General features: G+C 59.7%; 1 protein-coding gene across 1 annotated transcript; it reads right to left on the reverse strand.

The window, feature by feature from the left end:
- Nucleotides 1-492: 492 nt before the first annotated feature.
- On the reverse strand, nucleotides 493-17,991 carry CCDC92B (coiled-coil domain containing 92B). Its single transcript, XM_059829527.1, has 4 exons — nucleotides 17,947-17,991; nucleotides 11,003-11,156; nucleotides 5,935-5,982; nucleotides 493-1,160 (listed from the first exon to the last, which is right to left on the reverse strand). The coding sequence occupies exons 1-4, from the start codon at nucleotides 17,989-17,991 to the stop codon at nucleotides 493-495; spliced, it is 915 nt and encodes a 304-aa protein (XP_059685510.1).
- Between the last annotated feature and the right edge of the window lie 792 nt (nucleotides 17,992-18,783).

Consider the following 18,783-nt stretch of genomic DNA (forward strand, 5'->3'; position numbering starts at 1 on the left):
TGCCCAGGGCTGGAGGCCCGGCTGAGCTCATCCCGCTGTACCGAGCCGTGAGCTGCACGCAGCCGTCACTTGCTGCTGCACACCCACCTCCCAGTGCCGCTGGCTGGGAAAAACACACCCAGCGTCCGCGCTGAGGGGGAGCAGCGGCAGGAAGATCTCATCGCAGAAATGCTAATTTTCTTTTTCTTTCTCTTTCTCTCTTTCTTCCCTTGGAAGCTCTGGACAGGCGCTCAGCCGATTCCCCTCCGCAGACCCCGTGCTGGGTTGCCTGCCTGCCCCGCAGCACTGCCCGCAGCACCCCCCGCTCAGACCCTTCGGGCAAGGGCGATCCTCCCTGGCTGCCTGCGGGCAGGAGGTGCGAGCAGGGCATCCGCTTTCCGCTGCCCCTTCCCCTCTGAGGGGACGGAGGAAAGCAACCTTGGCTGGCGCCCACCCTGGTGCCGCCGGGCTCAGGCCTTGCTGGCCGGTCGGGCAGTGCTGCCCCCTCGCCGCCTACTCCTGCGCCCGGGGGGCACCGCGGGGACTGGACCCCTGCCTCTTGCCAGGCTCACCCTTGGCCAACCTGGCCCTGGCCACCGGCTCCTGTGTGGGCTGCCGGGGGGGCCTCTGCACCCGGGGGGCCGCAGCAGCGCTGGCCGTGCCGCGGGCCTGGGCGTGGGGCTCTGGCGGTGGGCGCTGCGGGGCGTGCGGCCGCGCCGTGTAGAGGAAGAGGGCTGGGTCGGGCATGGCGTCGTGCTCCTCCTGCACGGGGTCCCTGGGGTGGGTGCCGTCCCCGGGCGGGCGCCGGGGGTGCGCCCTGTGGCCGCGACGCCGGGGCCTGCCCTCGGCCGGGGGGCCAGCGGAGGGCTGCTCGGGGGGCGGCCGCCCGCCCGCCCGGGGGCCCGGCAGCCGCTGTGCGGTGGCGTGCAGCTGCAGGGAGAGGTAGGCGGCCGCCTCCGTCTGCTTCTGCAGCTCGGTGTCGAGGATGGTGACGCGGTGGCTCCGCCGCTTCAGCTCTTCCAGGAACCGGCGCTCCTTGTTGCGGAGGCTGGACCGCAGCGCGGCCACCAGCGTCTCCTTGTGCCGCAGCTCCTTGCGCAGCTCCAGGTTGTCCTTCTCCTTCTCCTGCAGCTGGGCCTCCATCGCCCGGCACTTCTCCTCCAGCTCCCGGTCCAGGACGTCTGCAGGGGCAAGGCACAGAAGGGGGTCAGGGGAGGCAGTAGGGGCTCAGCCCGGCACGATGGCCTCAGCCCACTGCTCCCAGCGGGTCCCCGCGTGCTCCCAACGTGGCTGTGAGGGCACGTGGACGCGGCTGCCAGACGCTCCATTGTGCTGGGATGTCCCAGCAGTGCTATCGAGGCTGCTCTGGCGCCTTTGGGAGCCGGGGCTCCAAAATTCTCCATGAGCTGCCCAAGCATGGGCTCCCTGCCAGAGCAGGCAGCTTTTCCCTGCGTGCCACAGGCAGGCATGGGAACCCCCGTCAGCCCTGAGCTGCGGTGCTGCAGGCACGGTGGGATGTGTAACACCCAATAGCGGGGGTGAAAGCAAAGGCAGTTTCAGCCGAGATGCAAGATGCTGTTGCCATGGAACCTGCCGCCTCTGCCTTGCTGCAGCCTTGTGCTGCAGTTTTAAAATTTCCCTGGGTAACTAGTTCTTCACCCTAAAAGTGACTTTGAGTGTGTGCAAACAGAGGGTACAGGGAGTGTACGGGCTGGGAGAGAAAAGGAAACGGTGGCAGTGAAACCATCAGCCCAACTCAGGAGGGGTTGTCAACCTTAAACCCGGAGACTCCAGTCTGATTAGAGAGGATGGAGATGCTCATCCAGGATTATGGAGGAGCTGGGCTGTGCTCGGCAGGGAAGGAACCCCCATCCCAGGCAGGAGAAGTGGGCTCAGGGGGAGCCCGTCCTGGGGGGCAGGATGGCCGGGCAGCCAGCCAGCCCTCCCTAGCTGCTGTGTGCTCACCATGCCATCACCTCTGGTTACTAATGCCCAACCTGTTCATCTTTCTGTTCCTGGCAGCAGCTGCCTGCCAGTGACGGAGCGTGGACGGGACTTGTTAAAACAGAGGCACTGCATCAAGCGGCAGGTTGCCCATGGCTCCCACCACCCTCCCTGCCTTTCCCACACCTCAGCAGGTGACAGACACCCTCCCCGCCCCGGCCCTTCTGAGTCACACCACAGGCACCCAAAAAAGTGTGACTTCACACGGGGCCCTGCACGCTGCTCCTGCACACCCTGCACCACTCCAGCCAGGCTGCGTGGGCTCCCTTCCACCTGCCTGCAGGAGGGTAACACCTGCCTGACATCCATCCCATCATCCATCCATCCATCCATCCATCCACCCATCCATCCATCCCACTCGCCATCCATCCTTCCTCCATCCCACCCGCCATGGTGGCATCGAGACTGCATTGAGTAAACACCTGTGGAGGAATTCAGATAACAAAACTTTGCATCTCCCCAATCCCTTCTGCCTAATGACCTTGGAAGGCTGGAGGAGGTGAGGGATGGAGGGGAGGCATTGCAGCCATAGCCATTCATTTCGTGGTGACTCTGTCCTCTCCTCTGGGCACACTTGGATCTGCTGTGGAAACACACTGGCCCACTGAAGGTGTCCCTGTACAAGGGCACCCAGGTCCTGCCCCATGGCCATGTGTGGGTCCACGGGGATCTACTTCTGTGCGCCAGGGAAGGTGCCCCTGTGTCCCAGAGGGGCAGGGCTGGCCCGAGCACCCCCCACCCCGAGAAGCGCTCCTGCAGGCTGGCACGGCCGGGAACCCTGTGTGCTGGGGGGTCCTGGGGGCCTGCAGTCCTCTGCGGGTGGTGGCCTTGCACTTGGGACAGCAAAACTGTCTTGGAGGTGATGCATTGGGAAGGATGCTCCGAAATGGGAAGGAGGCGACTAGAGCGTCACTGGCAGCTGGACTTCACCTCCCCTCTGCACTCTGTGTCCCCCGGGCAGGAGGGAGCCAGGGCAGTGGCTCAAAGTGCTCTTATCCACAGCCAAAAAGCATTATCGTCTCCAAAAGGAAAGGCATGCTGCTCGTTCAGGGCTCTCAGGGGGCCCCGGGGACCTGGCCCAGGCACAGATTTCTACCTGCGGTCGCTGCAGCTCGTGACTGGCTGCATTCGCCGCGCTCAGCCCTGGGAGGCGTTTGGGGGATGGGGCCGCCCAGGGAGGGGGCACATCCCACCCGTGGGTGCAAGGTGGCAGCTGGAGCAGCCGGCACAGGGAATTCGCACCCTTGTGATGAAGGAGCCGAGCTCAGTGGGCAGCGGGAGGGCTAGGCTGCGCGGCTGCACCGGGAGCCCGGCACAGTGGCATGGGGGGCTTGACCGCCCTGGTGCACCCTCCTGCCCGCGGCCGGACTCCTGCCCTTGGCAGCCCTGGCTGCAAGCTCCGGCACCCAGCCCTTGGTGGGGCGCAGGGAGGGGAGCAAACGCTCCCCGCCGAGGGCTGGCACCCGCCTGTGCTCTCCCCTGCCTGCCCAGGCCTGCTCCCATTGTCTGCAATAAGCTCTGCTTTTTACGATATGATTTGCAACTGCTTTATAGCCTCAGCTCCTAAGAGTCTTCTGCAGAGGAAAAATGCTTTATAATGAGATCTTAAGGGAGGCAGTTGCATGCAGTAATTATTACATGAGTGGCATTTGAAAACCAATCATTTGATGGCATCTTAAATTAGGTGGTTGCCCCATAAATGTGGCAAATGTGATCATACTCTTCACAAGCTGTTAAAAGGCTGAAGGATGGGCACAGACCTGTGGGTGGGACTCACTGCAAATTATGGTCTGTGACGCACCGATGGCACCCAACGGGCTGGATGCGAGGCCCTCCAGTCAGCAGCAAGCCCACCCGCGTGGGGAAGGGACCTCAGGCTCAGTGGGAGGAGGGGGGCGAGGTGGGATCGGGGTTCTGCTGAGGGATGCAATGGCCTGGGAGGGGCTGGGTGTGCACCGCCCGCCGCACATCCTCCTCCTGGGGATGGCCCCGGGGCTGGGAGCGGCAAATCCCCCTGGAGCCGGCCATGGCACTGAGCGAGGGTGCTGCCAAGGGACAAGAACCCCAACGGCCCCAGTGAGAGTGGCCCCACGGCTGCCCTGGCACAGCCAGCCCCGGCTCTGAGGATGAAGCGCAGGCTGGGGCTCGGTGCCAAGGACTGTGCCTGGGCAGCGCCAGGGACGACTTTCAGCTTCCTCGCTGGGACGGAGGAGGAAGAGGAGCCGGGCTGCTTGCAGAGCATCCTCTGCCGGCCACTGGCACCCAGGCACCACTGCCTGCCCCCGGCTGACCCAGGTGCTGTTGGGGATGGGAGCACGTCACCTGGCGCTGTGCGGTGACATTTGCTGGCCCGCGGGAGCAAGGGCGGTCTCAGCCTGTGACACCTCGGGACCGAAGCAAGGACAGGCAGGACAGGGTCCCAAGCAACACCCTGGGGACACCAACACTCACCCCTGCCCCAATGGGCTGTGGATGGAGGGGGGCCATGGCCCCAGTCAGGCGGGCAGTGGGAGCCCCGGGGCACCACAGCCCTGCTGGAAAGGGGCTGGCGGCCGTCCGGGAAGGGTGGGTGAGCCAGACATATCCTTCAGGGAAGCGTCCAGCTCCTGCCCGTGGGCCCTGCCGGCCAGAGTCCACTGCCCGAGAGTTGCCCAACGCATCCCACTTGGGCGCCAGGCTGGCCGGACTCTGCTCTGCAGGTCAGGGCTGCGGGTGTGCATGTGAGATGCAGGGAGCCGCTGCATCTGCCTCCAGATGTAGGGCTACAGCAGAGGGATGCTCAGGAAGCGGGGGAGCAGTGCCCAGCTGCATGCTGGCAGTGGAACGCGGTGCCTGGGGTGTCTCTGCTCCGCCAGCGCGTCCATGTGCAGCCAGGCACAGCCTAGCCCGCGGGCAGGTCCCCTGCTCGTCTGTGCACTTGTTGATGGAGGAGAGGAGCCGAAATCAGGGTGAGCTCAGCGCCAGCTCCCTGCTCCTGTGTCCCTCCGCACAGGCTTTCGTTTGCAAACCTGCCCTTGGCCATCAGGTCGCAGGGGCCAGCCTGCTGCTTGCTAGCACTGCGAGATGCCAGAGCCCTGTCCCATGCTGGTCTGGCAGATGTCCTGCCTGTGGTGCAGCCTTGGGATGGGGGAACTACCTGCGGGTTTCCAGTTACCCCAGTCCCACCTGCCAGTCCCAGGCAGATGAGGCTGCTTTTGGGCTGGAGAAGTGCTTTGCCAGGGCTCTCCAGCTGGGCAGGGCTGCCTGTCCCAGCTCCAGGGCTGCCTGTCCCAGCACCTGCCCTCACCGCAGGCAGCATCCCAGGAGGGGCTGCAGGACACCAGGACACGGGGCCAGGTGGCCCAAGGGAATATACCGTGTTCCGAAATGCCTTTTGAGCAGCTCTCTGCTGCTGGTCCCAGGCCTGGGATGGCGCCTGGAGTTTTCAGACATTTTTCATGCACCAAGACTTTTCTCCCCCTTATTTTGCAATGTGAAAGATTATTTTGTGGGCAAAATTGACTGTTTGATGAACCAAAGGTGCTGGGACATTTTCTGAATCCGCATCTGGATTGCAATCCGTGAGGGGAGCTGGAGGGAGGCTGGTAATGTCCTTGGCTTCTCCCTGGGGCTGCAGGGTTTGCAGGCTTTGAGTCCTGCCCCGGGGGTCTGTGAGCTGCTCCCGGGGCGTCTGTCAGGGCATTAGCAAAGCCAGCCTAGGGGTGCAGGCTTTCACACGCAAACCCTTTCTAGGTGGCTGCCCAGGCATTTAACCCAACAGGCTGCGAATGTGTACGCTGACTTCCCAGCTGCAGCCCTGCCCTCAGCCCGACTGTCCCCTGCAGACAAGGTCCATGTCCCCTCCCTGGGCCACCCCGACGGGCCCCCTCTGCCTGCAGGCTCTTTGGGTGGCCCCCTGCACCCACACGTGCTCCCTCTTATCTTATCTCATGCACAAACTTGTGCTCTTACCTTGCTGGCGGGTTTCCAGCTCTTTTATTTCCAGGTCATGGGTGAGCTCTGGAAGAGAAATCAAACAGGACTGAGAAGGAGCATCCCAGCCGTCCCGCGCGCTCCCTCTGTCTCCCCCTGCTCCCCGCCGGGGCTGCCGGGGCACGGGCAATCACCGCAGCTGCGGCGCTGCCTCTGCCCGGCCCACGGTCTGAGCGTGGCCGTCTTGGAGCACCAGCCACAGGCTGAGCCAAAAATAGCCAAAAATTCTGGCAATTTGTATGTTATTAAGCAGCCCTGAGGTCTGACATCTGTCACAGCGCTTGCGCTGCGATGTGGCCGAGCCAGTGTCTGCAGGTCCTGCCCCATGGCAGGGGGAGAGCCTCCGTTTCTCCAGCAATGTCTTTTCTGTTTCTAAGAGAGTTGCTGAACCATTTTTGGTGCTTTAAATCAGGACAAAGAGCAGAGCAATGGACTGAAAATAGACCAAAGTGTAAGCTGCCGCCCGAAGTATTTCATAATTGACTGCTTCAAGGCTGATCTCTGCCTCTGCACGCGACGGCCTCATCTCTGCGCAATGTGTCCGCAGAAGGATGCTGCCCTGCCCCGGGGGCAATGCGTAGCTTCAAAATCCCCTCTCATCCTGCCACAGAGCACAGCCTGGGTGCTGCAAGTATCTCCTGGGGCAGAGGAGGGCAAGGCAGCAGCAGCACAGGAGAGGAGCTGCTGTTTGCAGGATGTGGCCCCCAGCCTCCCGAGGGCGGCTCCTCAGGGCTGCTGGACACAGCATCCCACCGCGGGACACGGGCTGCAGACCTCGGGCACCACAAAGTACCGCTGCGACTGTCCCATCTCCCACTGCCGTGGGCCCGGGACAGGGCGGCGGTGCTGCGGGTCTGGGGTCCGGGTGCAGGCAGCCGCAGGCAGAGCTGCTCCACGGCCACGCTGCACCCAGGAGCAGCAGCAGCAGCGAGGGCAGCGTCCTGTGGGGATGAGTCCATCGAGTCCATCGCAGGGCTGCAGCCCCTGCCGCCTGCTCAGCCTGACATGCTGCCTGCTCTCTGCCTGCACTCTGCCTGCTCTTTGCCTAGCCCCAGGCTGCAAAACCAGCTCACAAAGGGCAGCGAGGGAGGCAGCTCAGGGCCTTTCTGGAGTTCACTTTAACCTGCAGACCTTCACAGACAATCTCTTTTGAATTAATTATCACAGCCCACCGAACTGCCAGCAGCTCTGAGAGGAGAGGGGCAGCAGTGGTATTTGATTGTTTTGGGGCTTTTTTCCCCCTGAAAATGAATTCAAATGGTTAATCTTTGCCCTACATTTTTCTTTTAATCTGCTTTCATGTTGACTCTAATCCTCATCACTGCCATCCTTCTGAAATGAAACGCTTGGCTCAGGCTGCTCTGCCCGTCTGTCTTGGAAAACAAATCTGTAGTGAGAAAGCAGAAGTAACTGAGAACGTAATGCAGTTTCTGGAAAGCTTTCAGCACTCCTGACTGCCCCACTGGAAATCAGTGGCAACTGTGTTATTTTTCTGAAGCTAAAATAACAGGTTTGCAGTCTCAGATATATTTCAAATGAAAACTAAAGCAGTCACCCATTTCCAAAGACGACATTGCCCTGCTGAGCAAGTGCAGGGCTCAGGGATGATGCATGACCCAGGGTCCCTGCTTCTGCACTGGAGCCACAGAGGCTGGTGGGAACCTGCCCTGGTACTGTCCCCTCAACCACCGAGGGGCAAATCCAGGGGAGAGCGCCCCGCAGGGCTCTCGGGCACTCCTGGCCTTTGTGGGACGGATCCAGCTGCTCTGCACTTCTGTATCCCACCTCCCGGGCTGCCGGCCCGGCTGCAGCCAGCTGCCAGCAGCTCTCCTGCTCAGCCCCGGTGCCTCCGGGTGTCCCCTGCCCAGGGCAGGGGACCAGGCACTGCCAGATGATGCACTTCAACTTGCCTGGTGCAGGATGCGGCTGAGGAGGGCTTTGTATTCCCTGCTGTGGTTAGGACACGCTGGTTTGTATTCCCTGCCGTGGGTTAGGACATGCAGGTCTGTATTGCAGGGCTAGGACACATGGCTCTGCCCTGCAGGAGCCCCTCAGCCCCCATTGCCCCGTGACCCTCCCGGAGGCAGCTGTGTGCCCCTCGGGGGGGCTAGATGCTCGCGGGCAAGCTAGAAATGGATTTATTTAAGACACGGCTTTTCTCAACACGTCGGGCTTCCCTTTGCTGCCTGGAGGACCATCCTGGTGCCCCAACGTGTGAGAGTGCAGAGGGACCGTTGGCACAGCCCGCCCAGCCAGCTTTGCTATCCAGCACACCGCCTGCAGGGATTCCCCCCCAAACCCTGCTCTGCTCCGGGCACCAGCCTTCCCTCCGTCGCTCTGCTAACACCGCTGAGCTGACTAATTATTGCCACAAGGCTTGAGCTCATCTTCCAGTAAAAGGAGAAACAGAAGAGTCAGAGGAATCTATTGCTATTTCTGCTGTGTTTATACCTTGCAAATAAAACGGGAGTGGGAGGGAAGCCAACTCTCCTCTGTAATGCAAGGCTCGTTCCAATAAATGAATCACAGCACGGGGCTCTGGGCGGCGTTACCTTCCTGTAAAGCCTCCGACTGGGAACGCTGGGCTGCGGTGGTTTGCTGGGGCCAGCTCTGCCCTGGCGCCGCAGCGAGGGCTGCGGTACTTGCCCAAAGCAGCTGCCTTCTCCTCCTGCCAGGCTGCAGCGAAGGGCACAAGGCTGCCGGGTGTCAGGGCTCGCGGGGGCTGAGCACGCAGAGGCTCCGTCCCGCGTTCAGCTCTTGCTGCTGGCCCTTGCTGCTTGGTGGCGGAGGCTCCGGGATGCCAGGTGCAGCCAGCGGGAACTGCCTTGGTACAGAAGCAGCAAACCTGGGGATTTATTTGCTTGAATAAGGTCGCTTCTGAACACGGCTGTTCTGCTGCTGGATCCAGCCTGGATCCAAAGGTGCTGGCTTGCTGCGTGCCTCCCCCTGGGATTCCCTCACACCCAGCTGGCTCGGCTGCCCCTTGGAGCAGACACCCTCAGTGAGGGCTCTGGCACCTCGAAACTGCCACTGCTGCTGCCACTGCAGGCAGACAGAGCGTCTCAGGGCTGAGTCGGTGGCAGCTGAGAAACAGCTCTGCGGGAGGTGACGCCTTGGGGAGACTGAGGGGATGGTGCAAAAGTTAAGGTCTAAAACAACAGCTCCAGGGCAGCTGGCATAGCTCCATAGGGCCACAACGGGGGACATGCTGACTTACCGACTCCACTTTCTTTGTGCAAACAGCCCACCAGATAACAGCATTCAAACCATCAGCAAAGTCATCTTAAAACCAAGCAGGGGCTTTGCCCCCATCACTCCTAATGGAAAGGCACTGCAGAATCACACACCTCACAGACAAGGATGTGACTTGTCCAGTCAGACAGTGCTGTTGTTCGGCTGCACTGGGAAGAGCAGATCACTGATAACCAACTGTGCAATGGGCTCATTTCTGCCCCAGGGGACTCAGAGCCCCCCAGCCTGATTTAGGCACAAGAACTCTGCTGTCTTGCCTATCTGGAGAGGCTGTAGGTGACGCCATTAAAACAATGAAACAGAACAGCAAAAGCTCGGAAAGGGTGGGGAAAAATAGACAATTCTATCAATGCAAAAATGTCTTTGTTTCCCAGGAATCAGGGAGGACGAGAGGCTGGAAGACAAGGAGCGATTAGCTACGGCTGAATTATTGATGAGAGCAATGGCACAAGTTGGAATGAGTTTCGGTGGCGGGCAGGAGGCTGAGGAGCTGTTGCTCTTGCAAGGCTGGCTGAAGGGGAGGGCAACATCGCCGCAGTGGGGCCACGGGCGGGGGGCTGGTGGCTGTGTGCCCCGCAGCTGCGGCAGGTCCCTGAGTCCCGCGCTGGGCTTGTGGCTGCGCTTCCCAGGGACTGGAGACGGGCAGACCCCGGCCGGCTGCTGCAGGATCCGCCGTGACCCTGGGGAGCCGCTTGCCCCCTTCCCGAGGGGCTGGGCTCCTGGTGACAGCCCCCGATCTTGGGAAAGGCTGGGAGGCTGCAGCCTCTGCGCGAGGGGCTGCTGAGGACGCCTGGGGGACCCTCCCTCCAGAGCAGGGAGCAACCTGGGGCAGGGGAATAGATGTGCTGATGCTGCTGGCGTCAGTGCTCATTCAGCACCGCAGCGGTAAAGTGCAGCAAGGGTGTACGAACACCGCTGCTAGTGCCGGACTGCTCTGGGCTGTGCCGGCAGGAAGGGAACGGATTTCACCTCTCTGTGTGCAAGAGAATAACAAGTAACAAAATATAAACAAGAAAATCACATTTCCTCCTGTTCTGAAAGTGGTCTCGTACTCCCCATCATTGCCGGCGTTCAACTCTTCTTTCCCTTAGCCCACTGGCATCTGGGAGAAATGATGAACTACTTTTACATTTTAATGATCGAAATACCTTTGTGGGCACAGATCACAGGAGGAAAAAGCAGGACCATCTTGCTGGCTAATGCGAGTTTTTCCCTTTCCTTACACCAGTGAATCCCTTGGGGAAGCGATTACTGCAGCCAAACTACTGCAAGGTGCAGGAACATGCAGCCGAGGAAAGTGCTGAGCTACCAGGGCTAATCCTCGTTCAGAAGTGTGCTTTGAGCACAGCGTGAAAACAAAGGGAGAGGGTTTTAATGATGGGTTATCAACACAGCCTCCTGTCTTATCACTTGCCTGGCCAGCTGATGCCCAGAAGAAAAATTGCTCTGGTTCCTCAGTGTTGCAGCGGGAGGAAGCTGCCGGCACCCATTCGCAGAGGAACAATTTCAGAGGGTTTGACCCACACCAGATTTGGTGGCCACATAGCATGGTTCAGGGAGGGGCTGGTGGCACCTGGGCCAGGGATGCAAGCGGGAGGCTGAAGGGGATGGAGATCCCCTGATCCCACACCGAGCAGGATTCCCTGCAGCTTGGCGCTCACCTCTTCTGCATCCTGCTGAAAGCCAGCGTGAGCTCCCATGTGAGACCAGCCCCGGGGTGCCAGCAGGAGCTTTCCTGCTCGATGTGCTCCATGGGCACGCAGCTCCCACATGCCACAGCCACCCCAACGCTCACCTGAGCAGTGCTTCTGCAAGCGGAGTATCTCCAGGTGCAGGTCATGGAGCAGCTCCATCTGCTCCTTCTTCAGAAAAGCGATGTGCCGCTGCACGCTCTGGATCTGGTGCTCCAGGGACACGGTCTCCATTGCAACCAAATTCACGGTCCAGGCCTGCGTGGAGCGGAGATGACTCGTGATCAGACACGCTGCAGCACGCCGGGCTGGTGAGCCCGGTCCCCGGAGCCCTCACGAGGGGCAGAGCCCGCTGGGTGCAGGGTGGGGTGGGGAGGCAGGTGACTACTCTTGTCTGCCCTTTCCAAAGGGACGTGGCTGTGGGCGAAGCAGCTCTGCTCAGAAGATCCCCCGGGGAATGGCCCCCAAGCCATCCCACCACCCCAGCACGCCTCGGGGCCGGCTGCGTCCTGCCTGCGCTCGGGGTGGGAGGCTCAGGGACTGCATGAGCAGAAAATGCTGCTGCACGGACCCTGGCATCGGAATGGCTCGTTTCTATTTTGAATTTGGCCCTAGGAAATGTTTTATCACCGAGCAGGATTACATCTGGGACAGCATTGCTCCCCGCAGTCCCCAGGTGGGAGTTGCACCAGAGATGATTTTGGCTCTCACTTGACAAGCCACATATTACGAAGCAGTAACTGCAGCAAGAGATCTAACACATGAAAAACACAGTATGTTCCGTCTAACCCCATCAGTGTTACGTGGCAAGGAGAGTCATGTTGTCTTCCAGAAGAAGAAACATCTTCCCTGGTAATTCGCCTGGCAGACAAGAGCCGCCGGGCGGCTCAGCCCTGGGTTGGGGGTCCGTCACCACGTGGTAATTAATGGCTTCGGCAAAGCAGCAGCAGGAGCTGCCTACCTGTGCTGCTGCACTGGGGAGATAAAAATAAACCGCTGAAAGAACCCTTAATCCTGGGAAATGCCGTTTTGTACGGATGTGGAATCCATCCTTACTCCCAGCACCCAGCACAGCAGGAGGGGAAGCTGCAGCAAACCGTGGTGAGGGTGGGGAAGACCTTGTGCCAGCAAGCCTGAGGGACGGCGTGCACCGTCCTGTCCCTGGGAAGCTGCTTCCGCATCTGACCTCCGTTTTCTTTCTATAGAAACTTCGGAACTAAGCGAGTGCTTTGGCTCATGTTTATGGCACACCCAGCTCGGTAATGTAGCATGTTTTAAGATAATTCCCGCAACCTAAATTGAATCAAACTGCATTTAAGCTCGATTCCACAGTAAGCGATCTTGGCAGTGCCCCGAGTTCAAAGCTTTGCTCTTGCCAAAGCCTCTCTAGATTTGTGACAACCTTAAAGTCAGATCTCCATATTCCTACTACTTCATGGAAGGGGAGGGGGGTGCAGCGAGGCTCCAGCACTACGCGTTCGGGGTGTTTCCTGCTGTGCCCCACCGCTGCAGCATCGCCCCATGGCCAGCCCCAGCCCACCCTCACCAGCTGTGGTTCCTGGCACCTGCGTGACCCTTCCCGTCGCCGACTCGGTGTCTCCGCTAACACAGCTCATGTAGCCACGGCCGCCACGGGATCCATGGGGGATGTCAGCCCCTATGTACAGGAGACGGCTGTGGGGGTGCACGGGTGGGCGATGCCCTGCGGCTGAGGAGAAGGGGCCACGGCGCAGCGTGGTGCTGCCTTCGCACCGCCCCGCTCGGGCTGAGCACACCCGCTTCTGCTCCAGTTCTGCCCTGGGCTTGGCCCTGTAGCCGCCCCGGCCCTCCTCCCTCCCGGGGTATAAACCCCCCCTGCAAGGGGCTGGTGCTGCTCTGCCTCTTAGGGTGCTGCGGGGGGCTCTGCTTTGCTGCACCCCTGCAAGCCCAGCAGCCAGCCTGGCTTCCATGAGAGATTTCTCAGTTGCAGTGCCCCTGAGGCATGCCAGTGCCGGGGGTTCGGGGAGCTCTGGTGCCGCCGTTCCGCCCCTGCAGCCGGTGTGGGGTGTGCTGGGAGGGGGCTGGGTGGGTACCCCGACTTGTGATGCTGGTGGTGCACAGGCAGGGTGGTTAGAGGCAGCTGCAACACCTCGCTGGCATGTAAATAAGTAGAAATGATAGAAACTGTGTTCTCCTGTGGTTGCCCCTGCTTGTGGGGGTCACCCAAGCTGTGCGAGGGGGCTGGGGCTGGCCTGGCAGGGCCCCTCGGAGTGCTGGCTCGGGGCTCGCGCTGCAGCCTGGGGGGGGGTCTGCCTGCGGGGGCTCGGCATAAAGCCCAAAATAAGAGTATTGGGTAATGGGAACTGGCTTTGGCATATATGGCGGATTGTCACCGGGGTTTTTTCACGTCCCAGGGAGCCATTTTCGGAGGCAAAATAATGAAATTGCGAGTTTTGGGATGGCTCTGCTATTCAGGGAATGAAATGCTCCAACCACGCACCCCGTGAATGCTACGGGAAAGCATGAAGAAGGCTGGTGTGATACATAAAAGCAACAGATACAAAGGTCCTGCTTCTCCTTTAAGGTGCTTATTGTGGGAGTTACGATTTATACCAGCTTAAAGCTTCCCCGTGGAACAATGTCATGTAAGTGAAAGTAGCCCTGGATCAGCCTGCTTAGTCCTGCCTGGTTGAACGTAAGGTGTGTACGCTTGTACGCTCTGTGCAAGGAAACCACAGGCATTTCCAGGCCCCCCAGGGGATTTGCAGTCCCTCAGTGTTTGGCATTTTAAAATGGATCTGGGGAAAAAAATAATCTAGCTCTAGACTTTACTTCCTAATCATCCCTATTCTTCTGAGTGGCAAGATGATGATTTTAAGTCTTGTAAGTCACCTACCCTTTCCTGATGGCACCGTAATTGATAGCCAAGAGAGCTGGCGTTCGTCCTTTGTATCGTGAGAGCTGGCCACGATGGGGATTCGTTAAAGGGGGCGGGGGGGAGGTATATTTACTTGTGCCGGTGCAACAGTTATGGAAGTTATCTGGCATCTGCCATAGGCTAGGAATACAAATCGTGCCACAGCATATACCCTCCTGCCAGCCCTGCCTGCGGGGGGGTTGTGCAAGTGTGATGAGCTGGGCGCTGGAGCAGCTCCTTGATGGGAGTTGTGGCACCTCATCTCGGGAAACATCAGAAAGTAGGTTGGACGAAGCCCGGGGGATACGTAGTGCTATTTTCAAGCACTTTGTTCTGTCTAGTTGAAATGTCTTTAGTAGAAATGGCTGCAAATTTTCCATTGAACTTTCCCTCCTCCCTTTAAGTGGGAAATCACCCTTTTTTACCAATGAAAATGTTTTCCTTTAAAAATAAATAGTTGATAAATATCAAGCTGTAAAGAAAGTAAAAGAAAAAAAGTTCTGGAATTGAGATCTGTTTGTTGCCCTGATTGGGAAGATAAAAAGCCTGCATAATTTACCCGGGCGGGGGCGGAGGGGGGAAAGTCTGTTTTCAAAATTGCTATGGGAAATCCTTAGTGGGTTTGGATCAGCTTTTCCTATTCAACGTGACTTTTACCGTTTCCCTTGAGAAACAGCTCTCAGCTTGTGGCAGGAACATCGGAGGTACCGTGTCTGGGGGAGAGCATCTCCTTTTGTCCATGCGTGAAACTCCTGTCAGCGCTGAGGACACGCAGGCAGGCAGGGGCAGGAGCTGCCTTCACAGGCAAATGGGGACATCGCTGGCGACTGTCGTGCTGCTGCCTGAGAGCAGAGATGGGGACATCTCTCCCGGGGCTCCTGTGCCCCTTGCAATGGGAGCCCGGGGGGGCTGCAGGCGGTGACCTGAGGCTGCTGTTGCATTGCCACCCCACGGCCCCCATGGGCAAAGGGAGGAACGTGCCGTTCCACTCCGCAGCCGTTAGACACCTCTGTGTCACAGGTAATGATGCAAGAGCCAAGAGCTATTAACGAAGCTGCAATTCAGTCCTGAGGCTTCAATAGCATCTGTAAACCCCTCGCGTGTCTCTAACATTACCAGGAGGCAGCAGATGAACTCTCGCCTCGCTGAGGCTCTGTCCACCCATCACCCCAAAGGGTTTCAGAACCAAACTCTCAACAACTGGTATCTTCCCTCCATCGCTTCTGAAGTCAAGCAGAGATTGCAGCAGCATTTTGAGCCTTTAGTTTGATGCGTGCCTTTTGTCATTCCACACAGCACAACCACTTGGGATGTGTTGGGAGTTAGCAGGGATTAGCTGCTGCTGCTGGCTGACTTAACGCTTTACTGGGCCGTCGCATCTCCCAGCTACTAACACCAAAGCTCCCCATGTCCAGGGCTTCTAAGCACCCCGCAAGTGCTGATGACCATGCTTCTATGTGGTAAAGCAAGGTGGGAACCTTCAGCCTGTCTCAGAGGCACGAGAGCCAAAGGACAGTGATTAGGGCTGTCACTGCCAGGGGTGCTGAGAAGCACCAGCTCCCCTCGCCCCAGCCTCGCGAGCGCAGCTCCAAAAGGATGGTGTACTGCAGCAAGTAGGGATGGGGTTGGAAGTCATCCCGCTCTGATCCCTGCCTTGCTGCTCTAGCTGTCACTTTTCCAGACGAGTTCTAAGTTGCCAAAGCAACTGGTGGTGGAAGCCTTCGCAGTGACCATGTACCGCGGGGCTTTGAAGAGTTATGAATGAGGTTACAACTCTAGAAAACAACGTCATTCAGAATAAAAGCCAAGGGTAAGTGATACTCCCCTGTAGTTTGAAGGATGCTCTGTGCCCTTGTGCTGCTGATGTACATACACACACATGGAGCTGGAAAGGAGGCAGCAATCAGCTGAACAGTGATACTTGCCCCTGTTCAGAGGTGACTGCTACAGCCTGAGCTGGCCCCTTCTCCCTGCAGAGCTCTGGCTGAACGCTGTCTCCTGCTTTGGGGAGTGGACATCCAAGGGGCCTTACTCCATCAGAGAGAGCTTTCCAGGAACAAGTTTCCCTTGCTGGCCATGCAAGGTTTTGAGCACAGGACTCCCAGGCCTCTCCTCGGAGTGGTGGGACAGCCCTCAGCAGGGCACTCAGGACCAGATCTTTAGCTTTAAAAATGCACTTTTAATATCTTAACCTCAACTGCAAATTTACTCAGCGAGACTGTGAAAGCTTAGCTGGTGAAGTGCTGGGTAAGTTAAAGGATGTTTCTGGGCTGCTGAGCACAAGCAGTTCATGGGAGTCTGCGTGGGTGCAACCCACGAACATGGAGCAATATTCACCAGGAATAGGTGAGCACGCTCCAGAATGGGCTTTGGAGCGCTGCTCCCTGCAGATAAAGCCTCCCTGCTCGCTCGGCCAGCCCCTGCCCGCTCTGCCCCTGCCCGGTCCCTCGGCAGAGGCTCTCCAAGCCCAGGCCATGGGCTGGCACCCGGCCGCAGCAGCGATATGGGGTGCAGCGGTGCTGGGCTCAGTCCCCTGCAACTCCCCACGCTGCGTGATCGTGGGCACGGACGTGACTGCTGAACCTTCCTGTGGGCCTGCCCCTGCCTCTAAACACGTTTTTTCTTCCCTTCACTCCTTATCTTTTGACCATGCGACTACAGGCACACTGGGAGTCCTGATCCCAGCTGGGTGTTTCGAAGTGCTACCGGAAGACCTCAGTGATACTCGCAATTTGATCCCAATTTATCAGAATTCTTATTTCACAAACCAAAATGACTGAAGCAACCTCTTGCAGTAGCTACAATGTCCGATTTAGTTGCAAGTCTACCAACAGCTGATTTCCATCGCAGATTGCTTGAGAATTTGCCTCCATGGCAAAACTATGCTGAAATCTGTTGTTTCATCCCAAACAGAAACCCAAAACTGTGACCCAAGAAAAAACCTCCATTCCTGATGATGCATTTGAAAGGCAGACATGGTATTCTATGTCCACACACCCCAGCACAAACACCGTCACACCGAGGTCCAGCCCTTATTCGCTGAATCTTTTTTCCCCATAAATGGCAAATTAACTGGGAGTCAGAGGGCATAAACAAGGTTTGCAAGAACAGGTCGATAATTTATCCTGCTGTGGTTGCCAGCAACCCCCTCTCCATCGCATTAAAACATACGCAGGAATAAACACTGATAGGTATTAGGAATCTATACCACTTAGTATTTACGATCTCAAAGAATATGAACACAAACTTTGCAACAGCGCCACGAAGCAAGTATGTCTTCAAATGTAAGGGAAATAAGGCAGCAGGAAGCTAAGAAACTTGCAGAAGGTCGCAGAGGCAGTGGCAGTGCCAGGAATAGAAACTAGAGGTGAAATCCTGGCCTTGGGGAAGTCAGTGGGAAACCTTCCTTGATCTCAGTAGAGGCAGAATGACACTCGGAGTCCTATTTGCTATTCATTATCTATCAGTGTCCTTTTAAAGATAAAATCAGTACAGACGTGGATTATAAATTAGTGTGTTTTCTCGCAATTCTCTAAACACAACTGCCTGACTAACAGCCAAAGCCGAAGCTTGTCATTTGGTTGCAGATGCTGAAAGCAAGGCCGTGTTTTCTCCTGCTGGCTCCGGCGGAATTAACTACGGATCCAGCTCTCTGTCGGGAGCGGAGTCTGGCCCACCATCCATTCCCACGCTTTGAATCAATCATCATCTTAAGCGGGTGATCCGGGTGGTGCCACCCTGCACTGGGGGCATTTCGGAGCTTTCTGGTCCCCGGCTGAGCCCCTCTACCGACACTTGGCCCTGCAGCCGCCAGCGCAAACCGGCAGAGCCTTGCTGTGCCGGGAACGGCTTCCTGCCGCAGGGGGGGAACCAGCCCGCGGTGCTCACGCACCGGGCGAAGCAACTCCTAGACGAGGCACGGGAAGGGCTGTGGGCAACTTCGGGAGGGCCGGGCCCCCGCAGCGCAGCAGACCCCTCCCGGGCTGCGCCCCGCTCGCTCCGCAGCCCGGCCCCGCGCCAGCGCCCGCACCCGCGCGGGCGGCTCCGCGCTGCCGCCGCGGCCGCCCCCGCCCGCCGGGGCCGCCCTCCCTGCCCGGGGCCCGCCGTCCCCCGCGCCCGGCCCCGCCGAGCCCCGCCGCCCCGGTCCCTTACCTGGGGGGAGCGGCGGAGCCCCGCGGGGCGCCCGCTGGGCGTCATGGGGCGGCGGCGGGGCCGGGGCCGGGGCCGGGGCCGGGGCCGGGGCCGCGCCGGGCTCCCGCGCTGCCCGCGCTGCCTGCGGCGGCCCCGCCTCGCCCGGCCCGGCCCGGCCCCGCCGCCCGCCGGCAGCCGCGCCGTAAACAGGCGGCAACGTGACCGGAACTGGGGAGCTCCGCCGGGGCGAGGCGCGGGCGGGCGGCGAGCGGGGCCGGGACAGGCGCCTGCGGGGCCCCGGGGGACCGACCCCAGCGCCGGGGACAACCCCCCGCAGGCGGGCCGGGGCCCCGCCGGCCCCGGGGGGAGCAGCACTGGGGCCGGGGCGCGGCTCCCCGGGACCCCCCCGCCAGGCCGGGGCTCGGTTCCCCGGGACCCCCATCAGGCCGGGGCTCGGTTCCCCGGGACCCCCATCAAGCCGGGGCGCGGCTCCCCGGGACCCCCATCAGGCCGGGGCGCGGCTCCCCGGGGACCCTCGGTGCGGCCGGCGCTCGGCTCCGCTTCCCCGCCGCTGTCCGCGGTGCTGACGCCGCCCGCCCCGAGCGGCCGCCTCCGGCGCGGCCCCGGAGCGCGGGCAGCCGTCGAGCAGCAGGCCGGCGGCTCGGGGTCCGCCGGGGAACCGGCAGCGTTCGCGTCCCCTGCGGGGTTTGTACCGCTAACGCGGTTAAGGGGGGAATGCAAGTCGCGTGTGGGGCAGTACCCGCTTCAGCGAGGAAATCGCTGGGAAGAGTGAGTCAAAAGAGAGCTTCCCAGACGCCGCGGTCAGCGAGATGATGAGAAAAGGTTGTTTACTCGTGT

This window comes from Gavia stellata, chromosome 25, assembly GCF_030936135.1.
Source record: "Gavia stellata isolate bGavSte3 chromosome 25, bGavSte3.hap2, whole genome shotgun sequence".
NCBI classification, from domain to species: Eukaryota; Metazoa; Chordata; class Aves; order Gaviiformes; family Gaviidae; genus Gavia; species Gavia stellata.

Coding starts and splice junctions, on each gene's coding strand:
- CCDC92B (XM_059829527.1), bottom strand. CDS start 17,991: ATGACGCCCAGCGGGCGCCCCGCGGGGCTCCGCCGCTCCCCCCAG. Junction 11,157..17,946: donor GGCTCCGCCGCTCCCCCCAG/GTAAGGGACCGG, acceptor CGCTCCACGCAG/GCCTGGACCGTGAATTTGGT. Junction 1,161..5,934: donor GCTGGAAACCCGCCAGCAAG/GTAAGAGCACAA, acceptor TTGCCCCTGCAG/ACGTCCTGGACCGGGAGCTG.